The sequence below is a fragment of the Primulina tabacum genome, chromosome 14 (genome assembly GCF_025594145.1).
Source record: "Primulina tabacum isolate GXHZ01 chromosome 14, ASM2559414v2, whole genome shotgun sequence".
NCBI classification, from domain to species: Eukaryota; Viridiplantae; Streptophyta; class Magnoliopsida; order Lamiales; family Gesneriaceae; genus Primulina; species Primulina tabacum.
This window is the reverse complement of record NC_134563.1, coordinates 8979949-9005017: the sequence shown is the minus strand read 5'-3', so window position 1 is coordinate 9005017 and position 25069 is coordinate 8979949. Positions and strand designations below refer to the sequence as shown.

The window sequence follows — 25069 nt, the reverse complement described above, 5'->3', positions numbered from 1 at the left end:
TCTATGTATGTTTGACAGACCCCATTTTCCGTGTCTCATATTCAAAAACTTCCGACTAAATTAGAGAAGTTTCCTTTTTTGATTAATAATCAAACCTATATGCATATGTAATCTCTAAATTTGCTGATGTTAGCTGTGTTTAAAATCTTCCACATTCATACAGAGGGGATGAGAATTTTTGGTCGGATTTTTAGCATTTGTAGTCTATCCTATGGTCCTCTGAAGCAATAGTCTTCTTACCTGTACCATTTGGATTTTGCGATATTACACCAGAGAAAAGATTCTGCGAGTGAAATTATTGCTCTCTCTTTATTGGGTTATTGGTGTTCTGTCGGTAAACGTTAAATTTGTTGCGGATATCCTTCACTTGTTGTGGGACTGTGTGTCTAATGGTCTGGGTTTTGCTCGTTTTTGTGTTTAATGATTGGGGTTCAAGTTCATGATTGAGATTTCTCTGTTTTCTTGAGGAAGGTTGTGATTTGGGCAGCTGGGATTTGAATATTGATTTGTGGGTTCAGTCGAGAACTGATCCTGGGTGTAAAGATTGAATCTTTTGAAAGAAGTCGTTGATTCGTGCCTGATTCCAAGTGATCTTGTTTCATTACATTGTGAAATTTTGTAGGAATATGATTTGGGATTTGGCTGTAAAATGATTGAATTGGTCAAATTATGTCGATGAGATGTCCTTTACATCTCCATCACCAAATTCTCCCATTGTTGATGCTCCCTTGAATCCTCCACCATTTCAGCCACCTATTTCTCGGAATTCTAGTAGTGCATCACCGCCTCAGATCGTTTCACCTCCACCGCCTGTAGCCTCTCCAGCACCGGCCACCGACGTAAGCCCACCAGAGCCATCCTTGCCACCGCCTCCTTCTATGTCTTCTCCACCACCGGCGTCATCTCCTCCTCCGCCTTCTCAGCCTACACCATCTTCTACCCCACCATCTCAGCCATCTACTCCACCTCCAACAGCGTCTCCACCGCCTAATCCCCCGGTCTCCTCGCCACCTCCTCCTACTCCTCCGTCTGATCCTCCTATTTCACCTCCTCCTCCGTCCACTAATCCACCACCAGCCCCTGAAAGTCCACCTCCACCAGTAACACCTGAACCGCCAAGCAGGTCCCCCCCTCCTCCTGCTGCTACCCCACCAGAAACCTCACCCCCACCTCCCCAGCCACCTGATAATTCGCCGCCGCCACCGTCTCCTATACCCCCGGGAGATTCACCTCCACCACCCCAAAGTTCACCTCCACCCCCATCTCGTAGACCTCCTCCAACTTCACCTCCACCACCACCGAACTCTGTGCCACCAGGTCCACCTCGTTCTCCGCCCGCACCTCGACCATCTTTAAATTCTCCTCCTGGAATATCTCCACCACCTGTAATAGGATCACCACCACCACCACCACCCCAGGCTTTGTCACCACCATCCTTGTCACCTCCTTCGACTCCCCTGGTTCCATCAGGTAATACAAATACCAGTAACTCCGGTGGCAATTCATCGAATGGTTCACCTTCCCCTGGAGGTGGTGGTATAGGCACTGGAGGAACGGTGGCAATTGTTTTAGTAGTTGGTTTTCTACTGCTCGGAATCTTTGGAGCTGCTGCATGCTGTGTGTGGAAGCGAAAGAAAAAGAATATTGGACAAAACGGTGGTCACATTTTACCAACTTCAGTTGAACCTTCTACAGAATCAGGTGCTGTCTTTAGCGTGTGCTAATGAAGTTTTCAACAGTGACGTATACTTTTTTTAAATGTTGCAAATGATTAAAGAAGTGCTTTAATTTGTGACCAGGTTCTGGTATGGTGAAGGTGCAAATAGCAGGATCCGGTTATGGAAGCGGCTCTGGCAATGGCATCTCTCATTCTCCCCACGAGCCCGGTGGGTTGGGGAATTCAAGGTCATGGTTCAGCTACAATGAGTTAGTTGAGGCCACTAATGGATTTCCCCCTCAGAATCTCTTAGGTGAAGGTGGATTTGGTTCGGTGTACAAAGGAAGACTTGCAGATGGTCGAGAAATAGCAGTTAAGCAGTTGAAGGTTGGTGGAGGGCAGGGGGAGCGAGAATTCAGATCAGAAGTCGAGATAATAAGTCGTATACACCATCGACATTTGGTTTCACTTGTAGGTTATTGCATTGCCGAGAATAGAAGGCTGCTCGTGTATGAATATGTCCCAAATAATACTCTCTACTTCCATCTTCATGGTAAGTTTTATTGCTCAGTGTTGGAGTAAGGTGATGTTGGCCAAAAGTGTACTGATGTTTTGTTTCTCCTCTTAGGTCAAGGTAAGCCAGTTTTGGATTGGATTACACGAGTGAAGATCGCCATTGGTTCAGCTCGTGGCATTGCCTACCTTCATGAAGACTGTAAGCTATTTATCCTCGTTTCCTGATACATCATTAAATCTATCAGAATTTGCCTCCACGTTTAATTTGATTTGACTGTCTTTGTTGTGATAATAAATATGCTGTGAAAATGAAACTTGAGTTCTAAGGGAGAACTATGGGTGTAAAAATATGGTGATAATGGCTTATTTGAGACAAAGTTTCCTAAACTCTTACATAATAGCTTTGCTCTCTATAACACCTATCCAATGGGTGGTTAAAAGAAACAAGTTTTTAGCAAAATTCAGTAATCACTACCTGTCATAGTTCGGCATGATAAAAAACAATTGCTTTGACAAGACTCGAGGAATCTGTTCTAGAGGGTGAAGTGCTTCCCGTAACATCTCTCTTCTTGTCTTTCATATTTAGTTGTGCAACTATGTATTTATCTTTTTTACTAACAGGATAGAAAATTTATGAAATACTAACTCCTAGATGTGCTTTGGTAGATATGAAATTTCTGGGAGCAGATGTCTTATCCCCCCCTTTTTTGGTTGAAATTTGTCAATGTTACTCTTTTCTGTGTCTATATATCTTGTTTTGTCTTTTGGAAGGTCTGGACAAAAACTGGTGGCAGTTTTACTAACGAACGGTTTCAGAAATTAGAAGTAATTTAATCATCAAGCTATTGAAAAAATTATGGACAGTAATCATTTAAGCTATTGAAAAAATTATGGACAGCAATCATTTATTGGGTGGTTCGCTCTGAATCATCATTTTGTTTGATATTCTAATCTAGTATTGACATTTGATTTTCATTATTTTTGTGCAATTAAAGAGACATTAATCGGGAAGTGGCTTTTTAATCTTCAGGTCACCCCCGTATTATCCATAGAGATATCAAGTCATCAAATATCCTTTTAGATAACAGTTTCGTAGCGCGGGTAAGCCTTCGTTACGGAGAACTATATTCTTTTTGTCTTTCAGATCTTTTTTATAAAATCTACATTTCAGGTATCTGATTTTGGACTCGCTAAATTAGCCATGGATGCTAATACACATGTTACAACACGTGTAATGGGAACCTTTGGGTAAGTTGTCATCCATTTAATTGTTCAAAGGAAGCTAAATAGGAGCATCAGAAGATTGTACGCTACCATATCTTTAATATTATTCCTCTGGTTGGATTGGTTCAGATACATGGCTCCTGAGTATGCATCCAGTGGCAAGTTGACTGACAAATCCGACGTGTATTCCTTTGGTGTTGTGCTCTTGGAGTTAATTAGTGGACGCAAGCCTGTCGATACATCCCAGCCCTTAGGGGAGGAGAGCATAGTGGAGTGGGTAAGTTCATTAAATACCCTATTCATGAACCCAATGAATGTTGACCCGTGTACTCAACCGGCTTTCTTTTCACTCTGGCATGAATGACTGAGTAATATGTAAGATCTATCTGGTTGGGGGCAATTCAGGGCCATCTGTCTAGAAGCATGGGACAGTCCGATCCCCTCATCCAACATAATTTTCATCATACAAGAAGCTTAGATATTTTCAAGTCTTGACTCTTGTTTTTCTGAATTTCTATTCTTAGTTTATGCTATGATTATTTTGAACTGTAGATAAGTTTCTTATTAAGTTACTCTGGGTGTGTGATCTTTTGCGGTTTTGAGTCTTCAAATTCGTTTGTCGGGCTGTGAGATTCCAAATGTCAATCATTCAAATCAGATAGGTGTCACTTGGTGTGCCAATTGCCACCTGACCTCAAGTTGTGATGTACCATTACACAGCTGCATAATTCGTTGCGTAAAACAGGAATATAGGCTTTCAGAAGTTTAACATCTTACATTTATATATCTCAGGCCCGACCTTTGCTTAGTCATGCACTCGAGACACAAGAATTTGAGGAGTTGGCAGATCCAAGGCTTGAAGGGCAATATGTCAGCGGCGAGATGTTCCGAACAATTGAAGTTGCTGCGGCTTGTGTACGTCATTCATCTGCAAAGAGACCCAAGATGGGACAGGTGACACCTTCTACTATAAATCCTGTTAAATCTAATTAGAAAAAACACCCATTAATATTATGCCCACACCTCCTACCTTTTATGGACTCTAAAAAAAGATTCAATGTCTTTTGTAAATTGTCACGCTTTCCATTTTAGAAGTAGTGTAATCATTCACACATTTCCGTGGCACTCCAGGTGGTGAGGGCTTTAGACAGTATGGCTAACTCGGATTTGTCAAATGGAATGAGAGTCGGTGAAAGTGAAGTATACAACTCGGCTCAACATTCCGAAGAAATTAGATTGTTTCGCAGGATGGCCTTTGGTAGTCAAGATTATAGTACAGATTTTTTGTATCAAAATAGCTCCAGTAGTGATGGCAACCAAGTACAAAGCCCAAGAAATTGATGCTCAGAAGTTCCAAAATCTTCCTATCAAGATGAATAGATTGGTGTAAAACGTAAATGCAATGGCTGCACGACTTGGAGGTGGCGCCATCTCTTGCTCTGACTCAGCTGCGTTTAGATTCGGGTTAGTTTTTTTGACGAGTAGTCTGTTTTTGGCTCGGTTTTCTATCGTATATATCGACTGCTTTCCATTTGTTGGGGCAATTCTTTTCTGTAAATAGAAACACAGTTTTGACTTTAGCAGTATCTATTCGAATAAAGTTTCTTTCATTGTTGTGCAATAATGTGGAGCTGAAAGACAAACTTATGCATGTGCTATAAACGAGGTAAATCCCTTATTTTTCATGCCCTCCAATTTATTTTTTTTAATAAAGTAATATATATATATATATATATATATATATAATATACCGTTTTGATATCCTGCACACCTACTGTGCACACCTTTGTGGGTAAATGACACATCATCGGTGCACACAAAGGTGTGCACGGTAGGTGTGCAGGATATCAAAACTGTATATATATATATATATATATATATACCTATAAAAATGTGGAAAAAGGACATTGTTTTTCAATGTATAATGACAAAATTAACCTTCTATACACACTTCAAAAATATAATGTAACTCCTATATTAATTTTATCAAATAACTCATTTTTATATTACATTTAAATGTTTTATCCTTTTAATTTTTTCTCCACATTTTTTTCCAATGATTTTATTGTAATTTTGTAATTATATTTTTAGTGTAATTTCTAATTAAGTAATAAATTATAGTATCACAAAAAGATATATGAAAATTTTATAACTATATGTGCAATTGTAGAGACAAAATTAACTTTCTATACACACTTCAAGAATACAATGTAACTCCTATATTAATTTTATCAAATAACTCATCTTCATACTACATTTAAATGTTTTATCCTTTTATTTTTCTCTCTACATTTTTTTCCCATGATTTTATTGTAATTTTGTAATTATATTTTTAGTGCAATTTCTAATTAAGTAATAAATTATAGCATCACAAAAAGATATATGAAAAATTTATAACTATATGTGCAATAGTAGAGACAAAATTAACATTCTATATACACTTCAAGAATAGAATGTAACTCCTATATTAATTTTATCAAATAACTCATCTTTATACTATATTTAAATGTTTTATCCTTTTAATTTTCTCTCTACATTTTTTTTCAATAATTTATTGTAATTTTGTAATTATATTTTTAGTGCAATTTTTAATTAAGTAATAAAATATAATATCACAAAAATATATTGAAAAATTTATAACTATATATGCAATAGTAGAATAACTAACATATTTTATGGGTTTTTTTAAAAAAAATTGAAAGTAAAGAGTTTAATTTTGATTTTAAAAGATAGTACAATTTCAAAAAAATATGAAAAAAATTTATCTATAACAAATATATATGTTATAGGTATTTTTATTTTATTAAATTATATAACTAAAAAATTACATGTATTACTTGTAAAATCAATCATCAATCAAAACTTTGAATATGTAATTCATGAAAAGAGATTTAATGAGCAATAAAAAGACTCTAAGTTATTTTCTACTATAAAAACAATATATGATATAATACTTATAATAAATATAATTATAATGATCATTGATTAGCATTTGTCAAAGTATCAGATTTTTTACATATTATAGTTAATATCTTTATTTTATTATTTTGAAATCAAACTAATTAATTCAATAGATACAAAATAACATTTTTTTTATGAAAATTTATTTCTTTTGTTATATTTCTAATTTTAATGGTGAAAATCATATCAATAGTTTAAAATCTATATTTAATAATTATTATATGAGTTTATTTGATATTTACTAAATAATCTTATTTGAATGTGCATTTCTTTACATATGTTGATTTATTTATTATTTTAAAATTTATTTAACAAGAAATTAATAGTCATCAATATTAGTCTACGAAAGATCGATATATAGAATTTATTATCCTTGATATAGAATTGTAAAAATAAGAGGTAAAAAAATTCTTTATGAGGTTAAATTAAATATTATGATTTATATTTTACTATCAATATTACTATTTAATTTGTTTTAATATTGTTTTTATGAGTTAGTCACAATGATTTTAAATTGAAAATTATTTGTCTTTAGTATGCTTCGTTTATGTAGATTATGATTTATACATGATAAAATCCATAATTTGGTTGATTTTTAGGTTATTACTCTTTATACGTGGTGTTTGAATATATAATTTTTTAAAAAAATTTGTTTCAGTTCATTTTGTTATATATATTATGTTCATTACAATTTATTATATAACATAAAATCTACTGCTTGGATTTTAATTTGGGAAACAATTTTAAAAGTAAGTTATATAAATTCTTATAAATCGTCTAATATAATAAGAAATTAAGCTCGGATAAATAACAAAATGATTCAAATTGTTTTTTAAAAACTATTTTTTTTAATTTTTATAATATAATTGATATTACGTGCCACGCACGTGTATCATACTAGTTTCATTAAAATAGATAAAAAGAATTACAAATATAATTATACTGGGCATCTCTAGAAGATACACATAAAATCAAACCACTGCAATCTACCTACGGTAAACTAGAAAACAAATTAAAGAAAGAAGGTAAACATCCGTAGGTGTGAATTCAGTTTATAGAGTGCCCATAACCCCAAGTTATTGCTACGATTCATACGGATTAAGGCAGTACTATTATCCAACAGTCGTGTAGGAAACTGGTTTCTGGTGGTTATGATGGGTGTTTTTATTACCGGTTGCCAGTGTGTGATTTTAATAGAAGCTGTTATTGTGGTAACTTTAGGGAGATAGATTTTGGTGGGAGAAGGTTTAGGTTTAGAAAATATACGGTTTTCGAGGGAAGGGGTGAAAGGTGTGATCTTGGAGGTGCTGTGGAGGCTGAGGTTGTGCTTAGTTTGTTGGCTGAGGATGTCAGTGAGGAGAGTGTTCATGTGGGAAAGACAACCAAAAGATTAGTTAAGAAATCCTCGGTGGAAAAGAGAGAGGATGGTGAAGTTTGTAACGAGTGTGGGAGTAAGAAAAAAATAAATAATTTGGATGTTCACGGGAGTGGGACAAGCATTAAATATGAAGTATCGACATCTAGCTCAAGGATAGGAGATAATAGAAGAGAAGAAAGGATTCAGGAAGAAGAAAGGGAAGCTTTATTGAGAAAAGAAAAACTAAAGGCTCAGCTACAAGAAGAAAAAAGTGGGGCCTCAATAAGAAAAGAGGATAAAACTAGGGAAAAATTAGAGAGGGAAGCCTTTTTGAGAAAATAGAGTCAAAAGGCCGAAGAAAAACAAGAGAGGGAATTTTTGTTAAGGAAGGAGAATTGGGTGTCACATGCACGGGAGGAAGATAAGGAAGAGTTTTTGAGAAGAGCGGATCACAGAGAGCGAGTGAGGAAAGATGGATGTAGTTGCTCTTCTTATTACTCGTTTTCTTCGGCTGGTGATTATGAAAGTGACAATGAAATTGATAATAGGGACAAGAGATTTGTGGGAGAGTTGTCAAGTGGGTATGTGAGGGATGCAAAGGGCAATGAAATGATTTACCAGGAAGCTAGGCAAGAAAACAAGAGGTTTTATGATTATGAAGAAGAACATGGGGTTAGTTTGACGAAGATGAGCTCTGCACAACAATCCCACGCTGGATCAAGATTTGTTGATTCAGAACTCAGAAAGAAAACAGAGAAGAAACTTACTGATATCTCAATTGAAGTGATAGAAAATAGAAATGAAACATATCAAAAGGAATCAAAACTTTCGCTGGTGCATGAAAGTGATTACAGAAATTCTTCTGACTCCTACATGAAATACGATGGTAGGACATCACAATTAACTGGAAGTACTGGATTTGTTAAGGAGAGAGCACAAAAGAATATGGACAATAAACTTTCAAGGCAATCTGAAACAAAGCTTAACTACAAACGTTTGGCGGAAATCCCAGGCACTGAAAGAGATAATGTTAGGTCTACCCATGGCTCTCAAAAGATGTTCAGTGGCAAGGATGAGCTGTCTAAAGTAACAAGCTCAAGTGAGGAGGTTGTAAGAGAAAATCTAACAGCAGTTGGACTTAGTACCAGAGAAGAGGAATACCAAAAGAATTCTCTGAAGGTTATGGAGCAATCACAAGAGATCGACATTAAAAAGAACTTAATTTCTCACCAAACGTTTGAATCCAATGTTAAAACCAGGAGAGCAGGAGACTACTCAAGTAGAGTTCTCAGTTCAACTAATGACGCAGAAAAGCAGAAACACTCTGAACAGGCTAGCAGGCTGGTGGAATCAAGGGGAAAATCTCAACAATCAACAAAAGAAAGCACTTTGGTTCATCTTCAAGATTTAAAAAGCATCACTCCTCAGAACATGCTAAATTTAATAACAAAGGGGATTACAGAAGTGGATCTGATAACTTGACTGACATATTTATCACTCACTCCAAGGATTCTGGTGGAATGTTTGTAGAGGAACAACATAAGATTTATCCAGAGCTGTTTGTGAGACCTCCATCATCTCAATTAGGAGCTACAAGGGTACTAAATGTTGATTCAACTGGTGTAGTTGTTAGTGGCAAGGTCCCTGATGAAAACTTACATGGTGATTCTACTGATTACCTAGGCGTCACTTGGAGAGATCTCCAACATTGCATAATGAATCATATGGTGGTGTCAATAGCAATGCAGGGCAGCCTTCAAGGTTAATATTGCAGGACGATGAAAATGGATCAGCTGCTCGATTACAGGAATCCTCAGCCCACTATGTTGGTGAGTTTGTTGACAAGGTGAGGCATGAACTTTTGAGTTCTAAAATTCAAATGGAGAAGAAAGCCTATGAAACCGAAATTGTGGTTGAGGAGAAGCATGACCAAAAGAGTTTGGTTCAATATACTTCTGGGGTTCTCAATCCAAGAAGCATGACAGAAGACATTCCAACTGGAACTCTAGCACACAAGGGCCTTTGAATGAGACGTGGAGAGAAGATGAGCCATCTGTTGAAGAGCAATCAAAGGCAGAACTGCAGGAGGATGCAGAGCATGCTGACAATGCTATTGTCAAGAGAACTGGTAGGTCCTTGTGGAACATCATAGCAGATATTGTTTAGCTACGGTGGTCTTCACGATCCAAAATTCAAAGCACAGTTGGAATGACAGGTGGCAGGAGCTCACAAAATCAGTCAACAAGCAGCGAAACATGGTTTTCTGGTCATGAAGCTGAGGAAAATGAAGAGGCAACTGGAGAGAAAGAAATGAGAAGCATGACACAAGAACCTATATCTGGCATTCAACAACATGAACAAGAAAGCCACTCAAAATTTGAAGAAGGTTCTAGCTCATCAACTTTGGGGGGCCACCTAGTGCATGCGGAAATAAATGCAGCTTCTTCATTTGTTTTAGGAAGTGTTTCTTCAGCGATGTACATTTCTTTGCCTAACACTGAAGAAACTTCCAAAAAAAATCATGGATCATCTTCTGCAGCTGCAGTAGTAGAGCCCTCAAATAATTCTCCTGCATCACGGCTGCGAAGGTCTCCTGTTGTGAGGGTGGTTTCAGGGGCGGAGAATCAAATGCATCTGATAGTTGCATGAGTGAACAACTAAATACTGGATCAATGGAGCAATCAGAAGCAGCAGTTATCGCGGGGGAAGCAAAAGGAAGGAAACTTAAGAGGAATGACCAATTCATAAAGGATAGATTTGATGTATGGGAAGAAGCATATAGGATTGAATCAGAACAACGGAAAAATGATGAATTGTTTATGAGAGAAGCACTCTTGGAAGCCCAAAAAGCTTCTGATAACTGTGAGGTTCCCGTGGGGCTGTGCTAGTGCATAATGGCATGATAATTGCTCGTGGATGCAACCTGTAAATTTCCAAGACATGTTCTTTTCTTTGATTTGTGTGTTACACGTAAATCAAGTTGCTCTTGATTGGCAATAATTCAGGGTAGAAGAGTCGCGTGACTCCACTGCTCATGCAGAAATGATCTGCATACGGAAGGCCTCAAACATATTAAAGACATGGAGGCTTTAAGTAATATCTCTGTCTCTGAATGTCACAACAAAACATAATTATATTTTCATTTTATCCCAAAACATTTCAACATTCTGCATACTCTACTAAAATTGAAGTTTTGTATCTTATGAAAACAGTATTTGTTTTGCCGGGTGGAGGTACTAATTTGATTAGTTTCCTTTAGCCTATTTCATTGGGGCGTGATGTATCTTATTTTTCTAATATAATATTATTATCAGGTGAGAGGTTACCCTAGTTGATATCGATTAGTGCAAATTAGCAACAAGAACAAGGTTTGTCTTTGCTTTAGTTTCTGGTAAGTTGAAATGTACTGGCAAAAATTTATGACCACTTATTTTGTGGTCACTGTTTTTGGATGTACATTTGAGTTGCATTTTCCATCAGACTATATAAATGGTTCTTCACATTGAATCTTAGTGACGAGAACCATGAGAACCAGGTTTACAGTTGGCTTTAGATTATTCTGGTAAGTTGGAATGTACAGACAAATACGTGATCACTTATTTTGGAGGTACATTTGAGTAGCATTTTCCATCAGACTATATAAATGGTTCTTCAGGTCGAATCCATGCCAATTAACATATGAAGTAATGACCATGAATATGTCTTGATTTGAACAAGTATTCTAGGACTCTAACAAAAGAAATGACTTATTAGCAAGTAATATGGTGCATAAAAAAATCAATGAGATATATCCTCATTGCACGTAAACTTGTGCGTCTTACACTTGTATATACCTAGATTTTGTTTTAGCATTGCACTAAAGGGAATGGATTTATCCTGATTCCTGATTAAACATGTTATTTTCTTCTTCTGATTCTTTTCTCTTTTGGCTTTTCCTAGCGCAAGAAATCAAGGATGAATTTGTAACATAATTTTGATGACAGAGACCTAACAATGATTTTCTATTTGAAATTACTAGAGATAGTTCCCATGTTGCTTTGTAACTTTGATGTGGAGCCAAAGTTCGGAAAGCACTTCCTAAGAAGTTTTCTTTCATAGTTCACCTTTCCTTGTCCATCTTTACATGAAGGGAGAGGTTTTGTGTTTGAGGGAAAAATAAACCATTAGATCTCTTGACTCGTGACTTTACACCTTTCATTTGTTCTAAATTTATATGTAATATTTATATATTTTTAAAAAATTGTCGTATCCTAGCCGTATCGTGTCTTATGTTTCCGTATCGTATTCGATACGATACCCATGCCCGTATCCATGCAAAATGGCCCATTCTTGATCTAAACTTGCCAATAGCTGTTAGAAAAGGTGTAAAAATTTACTCAACATCCTATCTTCTAGTATGTCTCCTACTCAAAATTATCTCCTCCATTTCGTTTTTCTATTTCAAATCTGTCTAGTATATTTACTCTCAGGTCTATTGAGGAGGCATACCATGGAAAGCTGTTGTCCTAGAAGAGATGGATGCCCTTGAAAAAATCAAAACATGGGACTTGGTGAGATTACAATAGGCAAGTGTGCGGTGGGATGTAAATGGGTTTTCATTGTCAAATATATGGCTGATGTCTCTGTAGAAAGGCATAAAGCCCGGTTGGTGGCCAAAGGCTTTACAGTTTACACAAACCTTCGGGATTGACTATAATGAGGCTTTTGCCCTTGTTGCCACACTCAGTACGGTTCAGATCCTTCTCTCTTGAGTAGTAAATCTTGATTGGCCTTTGCATCAATTTGATATTAAAAATGCATTTTTAAACGACGAGTTGGAAGATGAGGTTTATATGTGTCAATCTTCGGGATTTGCGGAGAATTGAGGAGGGAAAAATTTTTGTAAACTTAACAAATCTTTCTATAGTTTAAAACAGTCTCCTAGAGCTTGGTTTGTTAGGTTTTCAAAAGCATCAAGAGATTTGGTTACAAACAGAGACAAGCTGATCACACAATGTTTGTGAAACACTCTGAGAAGGGGAAGATTACGGTGATAATTGTCTATGTTGACGATAGTATTATCACCGGAGATGATAATGAAGAAATGAACAAAATCAAATTGATGATGGCAAAGGAGTTTGAAGTCAAAGATCTTGGAGCAGTAAAGTATTTCTTAGGGATGTAAATAGCTAAGAGCAAGAAAGGTATTTCTGTTTCTAAAAGGAAATACACCTTGTGTCTTTTGAAAGAGACTATCATGCTGGGATGCAAACCAAGTAAGACCCCAATTGAACTTGGTAATAAAGAAAAGATGCTGGAAGGTGTGAAGGGAAATAAGATTTCGATTTTAAATGATATATTTTATTTATTTCCCTAATAGAGTTTTCCTTGTTAATTTGATTGAGCAAATATTTGATATGATTTTGCCTTCCTTAGATAATGAGATCTTAATTCAAGAGATATGGTATTAGTGTTTAAAAAGAGTTTATTCCTAATAAAACTCTCACTTTCCTTGTATTTTAGGTTTCCTTGAGGAGATATGATTCTTCACCTATAAATAAGAAGAAAAGCTCATTGATAGCCCGGCTTCAACATCGACCATACATACACACACGTTGCAGAGATTTACAGAGAAAAATTATTCTCGAAGCCGTTGCTGTTTGGAGTGGTGATTCCCGTGTTAAGTTGAATGGTGCCAACATCTATAGACAACATCCGTAACGATGTTGACTGAAGATTGCATCTAGTTGATAGTGGTTTCCGGGATCAAGTTTTTGCTTTCTTGTTTTAGTTTTATTCTGGTTGTTTGTTTTTTAGAAAGCATTTGTTTTCTCAACTTGTTGAGGAAATTGGTTTTTGTCATAATCACTAGTGTTAGGTTTTTGTAAACGATTTGGTTTTTCTAGTGATTAATTTTTGCCATAAGGCACCGCACAAGTATTTATACTTGTGCATATTTAATCTTGTCCATCTATTTATTTCAAATCAATTTGTGTTATAAAAGTTAATTTTCCGCTGCATATAGATGTTGTCCGAGATGTTGTAACATCTGGCACAACATTTAATTCTGATAAAACACAAATTTACTGTTTTACATCCTATACTGAAAGTCTTATTATTTGTATCATCTGTCGGACAAAATAATCCTAACAAGTGGTATCAGAGCAGGTTCTTGATATACTAAGTGCTGATTCTGGTTTTTGTTTTTGTTTGACAGAACTAATCCGATGGACAATTAATTTGCAAGCGCAGCACTTCGACCACCAGTTCTAGATGGTACCAATTACAGCCTATGGAAGGTCAAAATAAGATACTATATAAAATCTCTAGATGAACGGGCATGGCAGCGTGTCATCAATGGATGGACTCCACCAGTCATGATAGATCAAGAGGGTGACAAACGGCCAAAGCCTGAAACTGACTGGACTGCTGATGAAGTGCAAAATTCGAACCACAACTCAAAGGCTTTAAATGCTATATTTACATCGGTTGACATGAACATGTTCAGTTTAATCACAAACTGTACTTCGGCTAAAAGTGCATGGGATATTCTCCAAAGTCACTGTGAAGGGTCTGAGAGTGTGCGACGAACCAGATTAAGGATGCTTACTTCCAAATTCGAGATGATGAGGATGGAAGAATCTGATAACATACTTGAGTATGATCGTCGCCTACGGGAAATTGCTAACGAGGCATTCAGTGTTGGAGAAGCTATCTCAAATGAGCGCCTAGTTAGCAAAGTCCTCCGTTCTCTGCCCGAAAGATTCAACATGAAAATTTGCGCAATAGATGAGGCTAAGGACACTTCTAAGATGGCATTGGAAGACCTTATCAGTTCATTACGTACTTTCGAGATGAACTTGGACATGCAGAAGAAGAATAAAGGGAAAACAATTGCACTCCAAGCTTCAAATGACTCCTACAATGAACTCCTTCAAATATCTCAAGAAGTCAATGATTCTGATCTCTGCGAGGATTCTATCTCTTTTATCACAAAAAAATTTGGTGATTACTTGAAAAGAATCCGAGATAAAAAGAAGAATGCACAACCATCTAAATTTCCTAGCCTGCCTGCACCTGAAAAGTCACAACAGTACCCTGCCAAGCAACAATTTCAGCCACGGAATGAAGGCAAGGGACAATACAATTCAAAAAGGTACGATTCAGTGCAGTGTAGAGAATGCAAGGGCTTTGGACACTATGCCAATGAATGTGCTAACCGACTACGAAAAAACAAAGGCTACAATGTGTCTCTAAGCGATGAAGAATCCGATGCTGAGGAGAAATCCACTGATGAAGAAAGTCAAACCTCCTTGACTGCACTATTTACAGAAAATTGCTGGCTGCAGGTGAATCCTTTAGGTGTTGCCACACCTGGCCGCAATATCTGCAAAAATTCAGTATGTTTGAAATCCACAACTTCTGGAAATTTGAGTGGAGATGATCAATCAGAAGCTGATTATGAAGAACTCACTCTTGAGAGTGTGCAAAAGCTTTATGAAGAGCTGTTTGAAGATTGAACCAAAAGAAACAAGTTGAACTCAAGTCTCATGAAGGAGAACGTTGAACTAAAAGCCGTAGTTGCCAAACTTGAAGTAATTTTGAGCAAAAAGGACTTGGAACTTGGTAAGACTAAAGAAGAACTTCAAAAGGCAACTGAAACCTTGTCCAAGTTTAATTCAAGCACATCCAAGCTTGAATCCATACTTTTGATGGGAAGAGATGACAAGAAAGGCTTAGGGTTCAAAGACAGTGTGTTTGAAATAGGTGAATCTTCCAAGTCTACGGTTTTTGTGAAGGGAAAAGCTGATACATCTCCACAACCACAATCCAATTCACCAATCAAAATCTCTTCATCAAAAAGACAACCTGCTGCACCAATCGCTAAGAAAAGAAAACGCAGGTATGTATGTCATTACTGCTTTAAGCCTGGTCATATCAGGCCCTACTGTTTTAAACTCAGGGATGATCGCAAGAATCAAAAGTCGAGTCGGATGTTGCCCCGAATGTTGTCCAACACTTTCCACAACACCTCCCACCATCGACCTACAGTAAGACAAATTTGGGTCCCAAAGGTAAAAACTCATTGTAAAGTTGTTTATACCTCGTTAAAAACTAACACTGCAGGTCATTGGTACTTTGATAGTGGAAGCTCCCGTCACATGACTGGATCACGAGAATGTCTCACCAATTATGTTGAGCAAAAAGGTGGCAAAGTTACATATGGAGGGGGAGCTAAGGGAAAAATTGTTGGAAAGGGTACCTTGAAAGTTGAAGGACTATCAAAGCTCCACAATGTGCTTCATGTTGAAGGATTAAATTCAAATTTGATAAGCATAAGCCAACTGTGTGATGATAATTTGCTTGTTAAGTTTGATAAACATACTTGTGAAGTTTTTGATGAATCTAACAAGTGCATAATGACAGGTACAAGGTCTTCGGATAATTGCTATCAAATAAGTGAGGAACTTTCGTGCAAACATGTGCAAATCACCGAACTTGACCTTTGGCATCAAAAACTCGGACATGCAAATTTCAAAACCTTGAAGAACTTGAGTAAGTACCATGCAGTTAGAGGTATGCCTAATCTTTCATCTGGAATATCATATGTGTGCGGAGATTGTCAAAAGGGAAAACAAACGCGTGTGTCGCACCCAGTGTTGCCAACATCTGGGACAACATGCTATCTGGAATTACTGCACATGGATCTTATGAGTCCCATGGAAGTTAAAAGCATTGGAGGTAAGAAGTATTCTTTTGTGTGTGTTGATGATTTCTCGCGGTTTTCATGGGTGAGCTTCATTAGGGAGAAATCGGACACTTATGATGTGTTTAAACAATTGCTCACAAGATCTCAAACTTCCACAATTTAAAAGTGAGAAGGATCAGAACTGATCACGGTAAAGAATTTGAAAACATATCCTTCTCATCCTACTGTGACAGGAAAGGTATTTCACACGAATTTTCAGCACCAAAAACCCCACAGCAAAATGGCATTGCCGAATGCAAGAACAGGACTCTGCAAGAAATGGCAAGGGTGATGCTAGCCTCAAAGAATATTTCAAAGCGTTTTTGGGCTGAAGCCCTTAATACGGCATGTCATATATCGAATAGAGTCTATTTAAGAAGTGGTTCAACCATGACTTCTTATGAAATCATTATGGGAAAGAAGCCTAACCTTAAATATTTTCATGTTTTTGGTTGTGTTTGCTACACTTTGAATGATAGGGATCAACTTGCAAAGTTTGATTCAAAAAGCGACAAGTGTTTATTTTTGGGCTATGCCACAAATAGTCGAGCTTATAGCATGTTTAATCTAAGAACTAGGACTATTATGGAATCCATTAATGTGGTGTTTGATGATTGTGCAGATCTCAAGAGGAAAACTGCTGAAGATGACGTTGAAGACCTTCTGGACAATCCAATCTCACTGGAAAATGCAGATGTTGCCCCAGATGTTGCAACATCTGGCACAACATGTGACACTGAAGACACTGAATCTGAAGAACCGCATTGCAATGATGATACAGTAGATGATGGATTGTGTATTCCAAGCAAAATTCAGAAAAACCATCCATCATCTCAAATAATTGGAAACATGCGTGGAGATGTTCAAACTCGGAAGAAAGAAAAGATTGATTACCGAAAAATGCCTGGACTGATTTGCATGAGTTCTACATACTCACAGGTTAGATTTTCATGTTTTATATCAAATCTTGAGCCTAAAAATGTTGACGAAGCTTTGAAAGATGAGTTTTGGATTAATGCTATGCATGATGAACTTGAGCAATTTGTTCGAAATGATGTGTGGGACTTGGTTCCACCTCCTGACCATGGTAACATAATTGGTACAAAATGGATTTTCAAAAATAAAACCGATGAGTCTGGAAACATCATTAGAAACAAAGCAAGATTGGTTGCTCAAGGGTACACATAGGTTGAGGGGGTTGATTTTGATGAGACCTTTGCTCCTGTAGCCCGTATTGAGTCAGTCAGACTACTACTAGCCGTTGCATGCTACATGAAAATCAAACCTTTTCAAATGGATGTTAAAAGTGCATTTTTAAATGGTATTTTGAGTGAGGAAGTGTATGTTAGACAACCTAAGGGTTTTGAGGATCCACACCATTTGGATCATGTATACAAGTTGAAGAAGGCACTTTATGGCTTGAAGCAAGCACCACGTGCATGGTATGGGAGATTGACTGAATATCTACTCGAAATTGGCTTCAAACGAGGGGAGGTAGACAAAATTCTTTTTATTCAAAAGTCCAAAGGTGAGATTCTTATTTGTCAAGTATATGTTGATGATATAATCTTTGGTTCTTCCTATCAAAAGCATGCTGATGATTTCGTTGAGTGCGTGTCATCTACATTTGAAATGAGCATGGTTGGTGAGCTAAATTTCTTTCTTGGTTTGCAAATTAAACAAATGCATGATGGCATCTTTTTGTGTCAAAGCAAGTATGCTAAGAATTTGATTAAGAAATTTGCAAATAAAAACCCAAAACACATGAAAACTCCTATCGGATCGAGTGAGAAATTGTGCAAAGATGATGTTGCCGAAAATGTTGACAACACCTTATATCGTAGCATCATAGGTAGCCTCCTGTATTTGACTGCCAGTCGTCCTGACATCATGTTTAGTGTTTGCTTATGTGCTAGATATCAATCCAATCCTAAAATTTTTCATTTGAAAGTTGTTAAACGTATTTTACGTTACATAGCAGGAACAATTGAATTAGGATTATGGTATACACACGAAACCAACTCAAACCTGGTAGGATTTTCTGATGCTGATTGGGCTGGGGATTTAGATGATAGAAAAAGCACTTCTGGGGGGTGTTTCTATCTTGGCAATGATCTGATTTCTTGGCATAGTCGAAAACAGAACTGTGTTTCACTTTCCACTGCTGAATCAGAATATGTGGCAGCTGGAAATGCGTGCACCCAACTTTTATGGATGAATCAAATGATAGAGGATTATGGGCTTAAAAGTGAATCCTTAGTCGTGTATTGTGATAATTCTAGTGCAATTAACATTTCAAAAAATCCAGTACAACACTCTCGAACAAAGCACATTGACATAAGACATCATTTTATTCGAGATCTTGTAGAGAAAGGATTGATCCAAATGGAGTTTGTTGATACAAATAACCAACTGGCCGACATATTCACCAAAGCATTGGATTTTGAGAGATTTTCCAACCTTCGGAAATCTCTCAGCATGTGTTCTGCCTAATCATTCTTGGATGTTGTCTCAGATGTTACAACATCTCGGACAACATCTCATTTGCATATACATTTCTAGGACTTAGACATTCTGCATTGCATTCATACTGTGATATGATGTGTTGAACATGTGTAGCATAATTCTCTGTTGCACCTACAATTCCTTGTTATCAAACTTCACACCTTTACATGTGAACTTAGCCACAGAAAGATTTGAAGTGTGGTCACTTGACTCTAACCAATGTGACAAGTAAACGAAGTAAAATTGAAAAATCAAGTGATGGGTCTGTGATTAGAAGGAAAGATGGAAAAAGCTACAAAAAAGAGCCCAATGAAGGCTGTGCTTTTAGTGTGGGAGCTACCCCTTCTAAAATTAACACAGAAATAGAAGAAAATGGAAAAAGCTACCTAGAGGAGTCCAATGAAGACAGTTCCTCTAGTGTGGGAGCTACCACTTCTAGGTTAAAAAGATTATTCAGTCACTGAGTGTGAAGATTATCTAATTTTGTTTTCAGGAACTGTGGGTGTTGACTGGAGATGTTGCCAACATTTGTGACAACACTTCATCTGTAAACATATCTCATATTTGCTCTCATGTTTTTATCTATGTTCCATTCTATTTTTAGGCATCCATAAGTCATGCATAAACATAACAGTGTGAATTGGGTAATGAGGTTATTTGTATTACAACAAAGACGTTTTGTGACAAATCCAATCTTCGCAGGAAATCGAATTAATGTGCACCTTGATGGTAAGTGGAGCTATAATTCGATGTGGGTTTTATGTCTGGAGTTAATTTTTGAACTGATATTGCACAAAATTATTGCGATAAACTCTGAAGGCAGTAACGGTTATTTTTCTACCCGTTGTTCTTTTTGAATAATCTGTTACTAATTTTCTTACCGTTGTACTGTGCACACATTATTAACTCTGTGCGTTACACCGTCTAATTCATCTCTGTTTACCTAATCGGTTCTCTAAATTTCACAGCGGCATCTCGAAATTTTTCTCTGAAGGAATATTTCGTTGTTTCAAAATTTTTTTTACTTTCCTCCCTGTTCGTAAAGTAATTTTCGATCTACCATCAATGGCAGGAAAGGATTTGACCCCCATGATATTCGAAGTGAAATGGGAAACACAGATGATGTTGCCCCCAGCACGACAACATCTGTTACAACACCCACTGTGGAATCGTCGCTACCTTTGATACTTGCTGTTGAAGACGCAGTGCCCCTGGAGATTATTCAGCCAGGTGAGCCTGGTAATCCACAGGATATTGATAACCCACCTATCATTAGGGTTTTCGATCCTCCCTCTCCTCCAAAAAGACGCTCAAAACGACAAGCTGGGTATAACCCAGACCTCACGCCGGGCAAACATTTCCGATACAAGGGTCAGCCATCCACTCGCCCCTCGCTGATTGATCCAGCAGACACCTCCGGTGATGACTCTGATGATGCGAATTATGAGTTTGTGGCTCGCAAGAAGAGTGCCCCTCCTCCTACGGAAGGCAAGTCTACCTCCATCAATGCCACTAACACCACTGAGCAAACAACCCATGTTCCTCCACAAGAGATCTCGCCCTCCACTGCAGAAGAAATCACGTTGGCCCAATTTATGGCCAACCTGAAAAATCAGAAAAGTGACGGCCCTGTCGCTCCTGTTGCTCCCCAAGAAACTGAAAAGTCCACTGATTCCAGCAATTCTGCTGATACTCCTGCTGCAGTCAATGAAGCCCCTGAAACAAACGAGGCAGTGGACGAGGATACTGTCAACGATGTTGCCGACACCTCTGACAACACTGATCTTAGCGAGTATGATCTAGACGGTAGCTACAACTCCAAGTTTTATACTGAGAAGTCACTCTCCAACTGAGATCTCTATACCAACAGGGAGTTTGTTGAAGAATGCAACGCTGATATGGCAGCCTTCTCCCGAAACAATTTGATCGAGTTTCTTAAAACTCGTGGTCTGCTCTCTACCGTCTCATCTGTATTGCCCTATTGCCATAAAGTTGTGGCTGAATTCTATGGCAATCTCTCATCTGGGGTCAGTGATCCAAGATCGGCCAAATTTGGCAAGGTTTTTGTACGGAACAAGATATATAACTTTGACCCGCAAATCATTAATGATTACTACAGCACACCATCTGTTCCTGAAGGCCCTCCACCAGATCTTGATGAGGTAGTCTCTGTACTAACTGGTGGATTGATTGGCAAATTCCCTGCCCATCCACACAAGGTCTCAGCTGCTAAACTCACGACCCTATACTCTGTCCTGCACAAGGTTGCCACCCGGAATTGGACGCCGTCAACAAACACCACGATGGTTACCAAATCTCAAGCACTGACTCTGTTTGCCATTGGCAATGGCACTCTTAATTTTGGGCGTATGGTATTTTACACTGTGATGCAGTATGCTGATGGGGGATTAAAGTCATCCAAACTCCCATTTCCCAGTCTGATCTATGGGATACTGGTGTCTCAAGGGTTTGTTCGCAATGTTGATGAGGGTCTGTCTGATTTCCGAGAAACAATCAAAATTGCCCAGGCCCTGTTCAAAGGAAACCGCAAAGTTGACCTTCCATGGAAAGACTCATCCAACGCACCGCATGTTACTGGACCATCTCCTGCGTCTACCTCTCGACCACCTAAACCTGGTTATGTGAAGATTACCGTAGCGGGTGCCCAGACCCATCTCGATCATGCTCTTAAGAAAATTGCCCAGGCTAAGGCCGACTTGGCCTACTATGAGAGTTTGGCTGCTGCCATCAGTGTCATGTTAGATATGGCCGTTCATGGACAAAAAGGGGGAGATGATCAAACTGGTGCTGGTCCGTCAGGGACCAAGGATGATGAAGAGGAAGAGGAAGAGGACAGTGAGGATGAAGAAACTGAGGATGAGGAGGATGAAGATGATGATGTTTAGATTTTGTTGGCTTAAATGTTTCTATCTCTGCTCTTACTTGTCTATTAATATTTCTGTTTGTATTCTTGTCTTGATTAATATCTCTAACTGTCAATGGAACTGTTGCAGGTGTTGTGTTAAGTGTTGCCAACAATTCTAACAACACCCCGTACTAACAGTATTTTTTTCAGGGGGAGTTGATTTGATCTTAACAAGGATAAATGAGTTTGATCTCATTTTGTTCAAGAAAGGCAAAAAGGGGAAGGAATGAAGGGAAATAAGATTTCGATTTTAAATGATATATTTTATTTATTTCCCTAATAGAGTTTTCCTTGTTAATTTGATTGAGCAAATATTTGATATGATTTTGCCTTCCTTAGATAATGAGATCTTAATTCAAGAGATATGGTATTAGTGTTTAAAAAGAGTTTATTCCTAATAAAACTCCCACTTTCCTTGTATTTTAGGTTTTCTTGAGGAGATATGATTCTTCACCTATAAATAAGAAGAAAAGCTCATTGATAGCCCGGCTTCAACATCGACCATACATATACACACGTTGCAGAGATTTACAGAGAAAAATTATTCTCGAAGCCGTTGCTGTTTGGAGTGGTGATTCCCTTGTTAAGTTGAATGGTGCCAACATCTATAGACTACATCCGTAACGATGTTGACTGAAGATTGCATCTAGTTGATAGTGGTTTCCGGGATCAAGTTTTTGCTTTCTTGTTTTAGTTTTATTCTGGTTGTTTGTTTTTTAGAAAGCATTTGTTTTCTCAACTTGTTGAGGAAATTGGTTTTTGTCATAATCACTAGTGTTAGATTTTTGTAAACGATTTGGTTTTTCTAGTGATTAATTTTTGCCATAAGGCATAAATACTTGTGCATATTTAATCTTGTCCATCTATTTATTTCAAATCAATTTGTGTTATAAAAGTTAATTTTCCGCTGCATATAGATGTTGTCCGAGATGTTGTAACATCTGGCACAACATTTAATTCTGATAAAACACAAATTTACTGTTTTACATCCTATACTGAAAGTCTTATTATTTGTATCATCTGTCGGACAAAATAATCCTAACAAGGTGAATTACTCGACAAGGGAAATTACTCGCGCTTTGTCGGAAGGCTTGTCTATCTTTGGCATACGAGGCCAGACATTGCATTTGGAGTAAGCTTGGTCAGCCAATATACGAATGCTCCGAGTCAAGGTCGTCTCAATGTTGTGAATCATATCTTGAAATATTTGAAACATACACCTGGAAAAGGTTTATTCTTACACCAAAACCAATTGTGGGGAAATTTCGTAACTTGGAGGAGCAAGAAACAATCTATTGTGGCTAGGAGTAGTGCAGAAGCTGAATGCAAGGTCATGTCACATGGGACATGTTAACTCATTTGGATAAAGAGAGTAATGAAATAATTGAGGATTGGATTTGAAAGCCCTACAAAGCTATATTGTGATAACAAGTCTACCATCAGTGTAGCTCAAAATCCTGTTAATTATGATAGAACGAAACATGTGGAAGTAGATCGCCATTTTATTATAGAAAAGTTGCATGGAGGCACAATCGACATTGAATATGTTCCCACTTCTCATCAACTAACTGATCTGCTCACTGAAGGCTTGACAGAAATGCATTTGAGTTTCTTATTCACAAGCTTGGTCTCATCAATGTCTATGGCCAAGCTTGAAGGGGGGTGTGTGGAAATATTGAGACTAGATTAAATCAAATTTTATATTTTTTTCATATGATCGTTTTATTTTGTGATAGGATTTATTTATTTATTGATAGATATATATTGATATCCTTACGTAAGATATGGGCATTGGATATACATTGTAAATTATTTAAGTGGGCTGCACCCAATGAAAAAAGTGTGTACATAAATTAATAAAATATTATCTGTTTTTTAAAAAATGTTCCAACATTTTTTTTATCAACAGGCAACTACCCTTTATGTGACTCTTGAACCATGCCCAATGTGTGCTGGAGCAATACTTCAAGCTAGATTAGACCCTGTTGTATTGGGGGGGGGGGGGGGGGGGGGGGGCGCCTAACAAGCTTCTAGGGGCTGACGGCAGCTGAATCAGGTAAGCAGAACAAATTGAATAGTCTGGTTATTTCAAGAAATCCCGAATCTATGATGTTTTGTGTGCTTATGTTGGGGGGGGGGGGGGGGGGGGGGGCGCGGCGGGCGCCTAACAAGCTTCTAGGGGCTGACGGCAGCTGAATCAGGTAAGCAGAACAAATTGAATAGTCTGGTTATTTCAAGAAATCCCGAATCTATGATGTTTTGTGTGCTTATGTTGGGTATGATTTGATCTGGGGAAGTTGCTTGCTAATTTTGTATATTATTGTATTTCACCAGCAACTTGAGTCAACATATCAATGTTGATCACTTGAAATTTACGTTTCCAACTTTCCATGCTTCTTATTCTCTCAACGATGAGCGTCCTATCCACTATCCTTGTTAAAGGTGATAAAAATTCTTATTTCCTTAGTAAGAATATACATTCCAAAATTTTTCCAACCAAGTTACTGATATCATTCTATTGCCAATTTCCTTTTCTTTACTTCGGCCAGTTGATATATTTTGTTATAATCCTGAATCTAATGAAGCATTTCAGACTTTATGAATGTGCTGGTAATGTAGTTAGTTCAATGTTTGGGTTCATTTATTTGTTAATTATTAAAGCCAAAGATGTTTCTTCCTGTGTCAACGGGAACTTCCTCATGCTTGGTCTTATCTTTGTAATAGGGAAAGACAAGGAAATATTGTTGTGCCAGCAAAGTGGAAGCAAATTTACTTTATTTTTAATCATTAGAAATCAATAAGTATAATCTATAATTAGAGTTGATTAATTAAAGGTTATGATATATTTTTTGAACAATTTTATTTTTACCCTGAATATTGTATAGTAGATGTTAAGTTTCATATCCGAAGCATGTAAACAGTGTATAGGTGTTATATTCTCTATTATATTTCTGGTATTTCAAACTCAACATCATTTATGGATCATTTCTATTATTGGTGAAATATGAATGTGAAAAAATAACCATTACTCGATGGTATCTTTCTTAATTTCCCCCAAACTTTAATGCACCCGTTAACTGGTTATCTGCTACTCTTCTTGATCGATCCCATCAACAATTTTCATCATATACGCCGACTGGTATTACAAGGATTATGAAGATACCGTTCATAAAGAACCAACAATCTTGATCAACA

The 25069-nt window shown here is 37.4% G+C and overlaps 1 protein-coding gene and 1 pseudogene across 1 annotated transcript; both read left to right on the top strand.

Moving 5' to 3' along the window:
• On the top strand, nt 1–5007 carry LOC142524339 (proline-rich receptor-like protein kinase PERK8). The gene is made up of 8 exons (XM_075628284.1): nt 1–1701; nt 1800–2210; nt 2286–2372; nt 3204–3274; nt 3345–3421; nt 3527–3674; nt 4190–4351; nt 4529–5007. The coding sequence occupies exons 1-8, from the start codon at nt 681–683 to the stop codon at nt 4736–4738; spliced, it is 2187 nt and encodes a 728-aa protein (XP_075484399.1). The 5' UTR covers nt 1–680; the 3' UTR covers nt 4739–5007.
• Nucleotides 4800–25069, top strand: LOC142523766 (uncharacterized; annotated as a pseudogene).